The following is an 8,497-nucleotide window of genomic DNA, read 5'->3' as shown; positions in this document are numbered from 1 at the left end:
TCCCTAAACCTCTCTGCCTCTCTCTCCACCTTTAAGTCACTCCTTAAAATCTACCTCTTTGACCAAGCTTTTGGTCACCTGCCCTAATATCTCTATGTGACTCGGCATCAAATTTTGTTTTATAATGCTCCTATGCGCTTTGGGACGGTTTACTGCGTTAAAGGCGCTGTATGAATACAAGTTGTTGTTGATGACGAGGATGGTCGGGGCTCCTTTAAGGAGTGAAACCACAGGAGCGCCGAACACCCCGAGAGTCGCCGGAAAAGCCCGAGCACTGCCGAGTGTTCCCGAGCGGCCCCGAGCACTGCCGAACGTTCCCGGGCGGCCCCGAGTGTTCCCGAAGCGGCCCCGGTAGGCCGCGGGAAGGCCCGCGATCTCCCCCGCCGCCGCTGGCCCGCTCCGGGATGGAGTCTCACAGCCTGGAGACGGAAGGGGAGATTCTCCACAAGTCGCCGATGATCCACGGGAAGGAGCAGCTCCGACACGGACACAAACCCGCCATCCTGCTGCCCGTGGTGAGTGTCCCCCGCGGGGCCCGGCGCTTCCAGCGGCCTTTCCTGCACTGCCCGCCCCGCTTCGCCCGCGCACTGGTTGGGAAGGGAGTGGGAGGCTTGGCAACCCTCCCGGCCTGCCCTGGAGTCTCCAGGAATTGACCATTAATTTGCGGAGCCGGAGCCGGAGCCGGCTGTTTGACCGGGAGGGGCGGCGCGAGGCCATGTGATGAAAACTCCAGGAACCGGCCAACCAGAGCGGCCCGGCCCTGGGCCCGGGTCGCTGGGCCCTGACCTGACCCCCGCTCCCCCCCCGGGCCCCTGGGCCCTGATCCTGGGCCCTGAGCCCCCCCGGGTCGCTGGGCCCTGACCCCCCGGGGCCCGGGTCACTGGGCCCTGACTCCTGCGGGTCCCACGGCCCTGACCCCTGACCCCGGGTCGCTGGGCCCTGACCCCCCCCCGGGGCCCGGGTCGCTGGGCCCTGACCCCCCGGGGCCCGGGTCACTGGGCCCTGACTCCTGCGGGTCGCTGGGCCCTGACCCCTGACCCCGGGTCGCTGGGCCCTGACCCCCCCGGGGCCCGGGTCGCTGGGCCCTCACCCCCCGGGGCCTGGGTCGCTGGGCCCTCGCTGTAGGCCAGGGTGACATGGTTTACTGTTGCCAATAAACACACTAGCTGAGTTAGCTTGAAGCTGTGCCAGTATATGGCACAATGTTCTTAATTCATCACGCCAGTGGGACGTAACCACCAATACTTCACCCTAGTGCAGGGGTGCAATCTTGCCCTCGAAGCCCGGTCTTATTTATATCTGTTGCTATGCTGCTCACTTGTTGTTTTGAGCTCTTTCAATTTGCTGGGGCTGGGGCCTCAGGCCCGTTGCTTTGTGGATTACTCCTAAACCAGAAGCTGAGGATCTCTATATTTTAAAAAGGATATAGAGGCACTGGAGATTTACATAGCACCTTTAATGGAGTAAAACATCCCAAGGCGCAACACAGGAGCGTTACCAAACAACATGTGACACCGAGCCACTTGGAGCAGAGACGGTTACGGGGCGATTTAATAGAGGTGTTCCAAATCATGAAGGGTTTTGACAGAGTAAATAAGGAGAAACTGTTTCCAGTGGCAGGTTAGGTTGATTTGGCTATGATAAATTGACCCTTAGTATTAGGGGATTAAATACGTGGGGTTGCAGGGATGGGGTGGGATGTGTGTCGGTGCGGGTTTGATGGGCCGAGATGGCCTCTATCTGCACTGTAGATTCTGTGATTCTGTGAGGGTCGGTAACCAGAGGACACAGAGTGAAGGTGATTGGCAAAAGAACCAGAGGGGAGATGAGAATAAAAATTTTTACGCAGCGAGTTGTTGTGATCTGAAATGCGCTGCCTGAAAGGGCGGTGGGAGCAGATTCAATAGTAACTTTCAAAAGGGAATTGGATAAATACTTGAAAAGGAGAAATTTGCAGGGCTGTGGGGAAAGAGCAGGGAGTGGGACTAATTGGAGAGCTCTTTCAAAGAGCCGGCACAGGCACGATGGGCCGAACGGCCTCCTCCTGTGCTGTGTTTCTATGGTTCTAGAAGGTGCAAAAAAAGATTCACAAGGATGATACCAGAACTGAGAGGATATACTTATCAGGAAAGGCTGAACAAGCTGGTGCTCTTTTCTCTAGAAAAGAGAAGACTGATGGGTGACTTGATAGAGTTCTTTAAAATTATGAAAGGGTTTGATAGGGTAGACATAGAGATGTTTCTATTTGTGGGGAGTCCAAAACTAGAGGCCAAAATATAAGATAGTCACTAATAAATCCAATGGGGAATTCAGGAGAAACTTCTTTACCCAAAGAATGGTGAGGCGAATAGCAGAGGTGCACTCAAGGGAAAGCTAGATAAACACATTAGGGCAAAAAGAAATAGAAGGACACGCAGGATTGAGTGGTACAGTTACACAAATCACTAAAAGTAGCGACGCAGGTTAATAAGGCCATTTAAAAATGTGCAAATCAAGCACTGTGGTTCATTTCTAGAGGAATAAAATTGGAAAGCACTAGAGGCTGAGATGGAGTAGAGTGGGTGGAGGCTCGTGTGGAGCATATACGATGCCGTAGACCTGTTGGGCTGAATGGCCTGTTTCTGTGCTACAGACTCGATGTAAAACTTGCCATGGTGGGATTTGAACCCACAGACTCCAGCACCAAAACGCCGCTGCACCACCATTCCCTTTCACAGCTCAAGTGGGCAGAGAGTAGAAATTACACTGCGCTGAAATCCCAAAGTGAAACTCTTACACCTCAACAGTTTTAACAGAAAAGCTTAAAAACGGAAGTCCTGATTTGTAGCCAAGCTGACGTTCTTTGCTAGTTATCGATAGGAAGCATCCCATCCTCTGAGTGACAACACTGCCCTAGTGTCAGACACTGATCGCAATATTAAGCATTGTAGTGAGTGATTGGATAAGAAGCAGAGTCATTTTAAAATTAATTGGAGCTGTGTGTGTTTTTGCCCTGAATAGTCCACAAGCAGTCATTCGCCAGAGACGTCCCTATCTCCTATCGACACCATGAATTCTCTTTCCAATTTTGAATCTGAAATGGACCACGATGGACAGGGGAATTATTCTCTCTTCCCGGCCCTCGATAACGTGACGATCTTGTCCGGAACCAGTGAAGCACTGGAAACGTAAGTTTTGCTGTCAGTACTTTCATGTTTCATTAACGGGGGGGCGGGAGAGTGACTCACTACTCTTTGGTAATAAAACACTAACTGTTTTAAAGGGAGGTCTCGGTGCAATTACTCATGCTTCTCAGTCACCCTTTGTTGTCTCCTTTTATGTTGGTGTCCTGGTCAATATTTGCTTTTCAATCAGCAGCACTAAACCAGATTGTCCGGGAGAGGGGTCCTGGGATGCAGCACCATTGGGGAGGGAGGTCTTTGGGTCGGGGAACACTGGGGTCGCAGTCTCGGGGTGGGGTTAAGCACAGGGGGTCCTGGGATTTTGGGTGGGGATAAAGTTTAGAATGGGGAGGGGTTCTGAGATCCAGCAGGTGATTTTGAGCATGGGCAGGTTGCTGGAATCTGGCAGTATTGGGGGAACAGGGCCTAGCATCCTTTTGGAGGAGCGGGGCTCGGGGGAGATTGACTCCAACTGCCCTGTGTCCCTCTTGGACCATCAGGTTCTGCTGGTCAGTCTGTGACCTGTCTGCAGCCCTCATTGCTCTCAAGGGTCCCTCCCACTGCTTTCCCTGTTATCATCTGGTCCAGTCTTTTTTTAAATTCGTTCATGGGAATGAGGCGTCGCTGGCAAGGCCACCATTTATTGCCCATCCCTAGTTGCCCTTGAGAAGGTGGTGGTGAGCCGCCTTCTTGAACCGCTGCAGTCCTTGTGGTGAAGGTGCTCCCACAGTGCTGTTAGGGAGGGAGTTCCAGGATTTTGACCCAGCAACGATGAAGGATCGGCTGATATGTTTCCAAGGCAGGATGGCGTGTGACTTGCAGGTGATGGTGTTCCCATGCGCCTGCTGCCCTTGTCCTCCCCATGCAGAAACATGGCAAATGCACTATAATGTGGATAAATGCGAGGTTATCCACTTTGGTGGCAAAAACAGGAAGGCAGATTATTATTTGAATGGCAATAGATTAGGAGAAGGGGAAGTGCAAAGTGATCTGGGTGTTCTTGTGCACCAGTCGCTGAAGGTAAGCATGCAGGTGCAGCAGGCGGTTAAGAAGGCAAATGGTATGTTGGCCTTCGTAGCAAGAGGGTTCGAGTACAGGAACAAGGATGTCTTGCTACAGTTGTACAGGGCCTTGGTGAGACCGCACCTTGAGTATTGTGTGCAGTTTTGGTCGCCTTACCTGAGGAAGGACGTTCTTGCCATGGAAGGAGTGCAGCGAAGATTCACCAGGCTGATACTTGGGATGGCAGGAATGACGTATGAGGAGAGATTGTGTCGATTGGGATTATACTCACTGGAGTTTAGAAGATTGAGAGGGGATCTCATCGAAACCTATAAAATTCTGTCAGGCCTGGACAGACTAGATGCAGGAAGGATGTTTATGATGGCCGGGGAGTCCAGAACCAGGGGTCATAGTCTAAGGATAAGGGGTAAGCCATTTAGGACTGAAATGAGGAGGAATTTCTTCACCCAGAGAGTGGTGAGCCTGTGGAATTCTCTGCCACGGAGGGCGGTGGAGGCCAGTTCATTAAATATATTCAAAAAAGAGTTGGATATATTTCTTAAGGCTAAAGGGATCAAGGGATATGGGGAGAAGGCAGGGACAGGGTACTGAATTTGGAGGATCAGCCATGATCTCGTTGAATGGCGGAGCAGGCTCGAAGGGCCGAATGGCCTACTCCTGCTCCTATCTTCTATGTTTCTAGGTGGAAGAGGTCGTGGGTTTGGGAGGTGCTGCCGAAGAAGCCTTGGCGAGTTGCTGCAGTGCATCTTGTAGATGGTACACACTGCGGCCACGGTGCGTCGGTGGTGGAGGGAGTGAATGTTTAAGGTGGTGGATGGGGGGCCAATCAAGCGGGCTGCTTTGTCCTGGATGGTGTCGAGCTTCTTGAGTGTTGTTGGAGCTGCACTCATCCAGGCAAGTGGAGAGTATTCCATCACACTCCTTACTTGTGCCTTGTAGATGTGGAAAGGCTTTGGGGAGTCAGGAGGTGAGATGCACCGCATAATATCCAGCCTCTGACCTGCTCTTGTAGCCACAGTATTTATATGGCTGGTCCAGTTAAGTTTCTGGTCAATGGTGACCCCCAGGTTATTGATGGTGGGGGATTTGGCGATGGTAATGCCGCTGAATGTCAAGGGGAGGTGGTTAGACTCTATATGTTATGTTCCTGCCTTAAAGTGGCTACGGGTAAATTTGAAGGGTGATTGATGGAAACTGACAGTTAAGGGTGCAGTTTCTGGGTGTGCGATCCCAGCATGTGTCCGAAGGGGAATATTTACCCTGCAATGCAGTATTAGTGACATTTGTTGAATTATACACTCTTAGATGAACATAAACTTCCATCAACAACAAAATGATTGCTTTCGACACTCAACTGTTCATCATTTTCCTGGTCACGTCCTTGTACCTCAAAAATGGTTCAGAAGAGAGATTCAAAACAAAGAGGGGAGTGACTAAAGAAGAAACCCACTCTCGATGAACAATAGCTTGGGTTTGTTTAGTGTCAAGAAGGAAACTACTCCTGTTCTAATTACAGGTGTGGGCTGTCTGAGCAGTTCACAAGGAGAGGGTTACACAGCAGATGGAGGCCATTCAGCCCATCGTGTCTGTGCTGGCTCTTCGGTTCGCGAAATATAAAACAAACCCCACTGCCCAAAGCCCTATATCTTCCTCTGCTTCAAATATTGACTCCGTTTTCTCTTAAAAGATGCAGCGGTCTCTCTCTCTCAGCTGCTCCCTGTGGCAAAGCACTCCAGGCTCCAATACCCCTCTGTAGAGAAATCTCTCCTAACCCCTCTCCTCACTCTCCTAACCCCTCTCCTCACTCTCAGGCAATCTTAAATTGATGAACCTTTTTCTCTCGCTCCTCAACCAGAGGAAATCGCCTTTCCCTATTCACCACCAAAACTCTTCATAATTAAAAAAAAAAACTCAATGAAATCTTCTCTTGCCCTTCTCTGGTCCAGTGGGAACAGTCCCAGTATCTCGAGTCTCTCCTCCTAACTAGTTTCCCATCCCTAGCATCACCCTGGTGAATTTACCCTGTACGCTCCCCATGGCTTTAATGTCCTTTCAATAACAGGGCACCCAAAACTGTACACGGCAACTAATGTTTTGCACAAATTTATCATTACTTCTTTACTCTTGTACTCTGTGCCCTTATTTGTAAAACTCAAAATGCACCTGGCCATTTTTATGTCTCTTATCTACCTGGACTCGCACTTTGAAATGAAGAGTAGATTGCCTTTCTAAAGCTAGGCTTTATTAACCTTAAAAACCAGCAGCACATCTTAAGCATCCAGTCTCAACCAAAACCGTGGAGAACTGAATTTAAGATGGCCACCACAGATAACATGACATCAACTACCAATGAGTTTACAGCATATATCTCAAGGCAGGAAAACAGGCAACCAATTACAATGCTTCTTATAAAACAAGAATAATCACCACACACTTTCAAGGAATTCTGGATTTGAACCCCTAGGTCCCACTGTTCATCCACGCCCTTCAGTGTTCTTCCATTGAGTGTGTACTCCTATTCCTTGTTTACCTCCCAAATATGTTATATCACGTCAAGCAACATTAAATTGGATCTGCAACCTGTCTGTCCATTCTGCCAAGCTGTCTGTGTCTTGCTGAAGTCTTTTACAATCCTCCTAGTCATTTGCTAAAGCTTTGTGTCATCAGTAAATTTCGAGATTATATTGAGAACAGAAGTGGAGCCAGCACTGGTCCCTGGGGTACACAACCCTTCCAACCCGCCTCCAATCCAACAACAGCCATTTACTTTAACTCTGTTTTTTGTCTGTCAGCCTACTGTCTATCCACGCTGCCACATTCCCTCTTGTACCATATGCCTAAATTTTACAAGCCAACCTATTGTGAGACACCTTATCGAAAATCCATATACATGACATCTGCCGCATTTCCTTATCTGTACAGTCAATCACTTCTTCAAATAAAACATTTGCCAAGCACAACTTGTCTTTAACAAATTGTTGCTCGTTGACCACAAGGTGTTACATCAGCTGCTCTGCATTCCCACAGTGCAATTTGTATATTTAAAGAGGGTGGACAAATTGTGCCCAGGGCATCAGCTCTATCCACTTGACAACTTTCAACAGCGCAGAGTACAGCCATCGGAGCCTGGTGACTCGCCCACCTTGAGTTCTGCTAATTTTTTCAGAACCAATTCCTTTTCTACAGTTATCTCTTACAATTGTTCCAGATCCTCCTCCAGCAAACCTACATTCTAACCACGTGTTACCTTTATTCCAGTCTACCTTGGGATCTCAGATCTCCACCTCATCGCCACTCTTCACTGTACACATTAAGAATTGTACCATTTCCCCATCTCTAGCCAAATGGATTCTGGCTTGATGCAACCTCTGGAATATCCTTGTGCTCTAGCGCTGGGGTAGAATCCTGTACTAATCTTTCCTCTGCATTCCCTTTTTTCTGCCTCTGTCTCTCCTAATTATAAGAAGTCACACAACACCAGGTTATAGTCCAACAGTTTTATTTGAAATCACAAGCTTTCGGAGCACTGCTCCTTCATCAGGTGAAGTGGAGAGATGCCTAAAGACACAGATTATATAGTCAGAGAATAATGCCAGATGATTACAGGTAATCTTTCTAACTGCCATTTATCACACCTCGGCAGAGAGATAATCACAGCAATCAAAGGTGTGAATGGTGTCCAAACAGAACACTTCAATATTGTCCAGCAGTGAGGCTGGGTCTATTGAAACTTTCAAGACTGAGATGGATCGATGTGCTGCATCTTCTCTAACTCCCTGTCTCCTTCCCCCTCATGCACTTGTGTTTTTCCCCACCCTTAAGGTTGAAGTCAAGACATCCCCTTTTTGGCCTTTTTCTGCATTGATGCCATGTCTCAGTCTGCTCCCTATCTCTGGTGCTGCCTCCTCTCTCCCCATTCCTCCTCCCTGTCTGCACATTGGCTCTCTCTCTCTGTCTCTCTCTCTGTCTCTCTCTCTGTCTCTCTCTCTCTCTCTCTCTCTCTCTCTCTCTCTTTCTCCAACTCCTCCCCTTGCAGCACCCACTGTCATCGTTGCCCAGTGACTGCTCATTGTGCGTCCCTCTCTTTCCTATTGTCGCTATACTCTGTCCAAAGCTGTACACTGGAGAAACACGTTTTTATAAAATGAAAAGGAAAGAACTTGCATTTCTGTAGCGCCTTTCACAACCTCAGGACATCCCAAAGTGCTTTACAGCCAGTGAAGTACTTTTTGACGTGTAGTCGCTGTTGTAATGTAGGAAACGCAGCAGACAATTTGTGCACAGCAAGCTCCCACAAACAGCAAAGTGATAAT

General features: G+C 49.1%; 1 protein-coding gene across 2 annotated transcripts in view; it reads left to right on the top strand.

Annotated features, from left to right (window-relative positions):
• The first annotated feature begins 269 nt into the window (after positions 1-269).
• Positions 270-8,497, top strand: part of tbrg1 (transforming growth factor beta regulator 1) — a 76,200-nt gene continuing 67,972 nt past the window's right edge. The window contains exons 1-2 of one of the 2 annotated variants that reach the window (XM_085970132.1): positions 270-515; positions 3,001-3,167. In XM_085970132.1, the coding sequence (XP_085826258.1) occupies positions 405-515; positions 3,001-3,167 (278 nt within the window). In that variant the 5' untranslated portion in view covers positions 270-404. Of the gene's footprint in view, positions 516-1,535; positions 1,560-3,000; positions 3,168-8,497 lie in introns of those variants that run through there. The other variant, XM_085970134.1, reaches the window with a different exon arrangement.

The sequence above is a fragment of the Somniosus microcephalus genome, chromosome 29, assembly GCF_052327205.1.
Source record: "Somniosus microcephalus isolate GS21.2 chromosome 29, FLI_Smic_1.0, whole genome shotgun sequence".
Taxonomy (NCBI): domain Eukaryota; kingdom Metazoa; phylum Chordata; class Chondrichthyes; order Squaliformes; family Somniosidae; genus Somniosus; species Somniosus microcephalus.
Note: the sequence above shows the minus strand (reverse complement) of the source record. Positions and strands in the feature narration are given on the sequence as shown.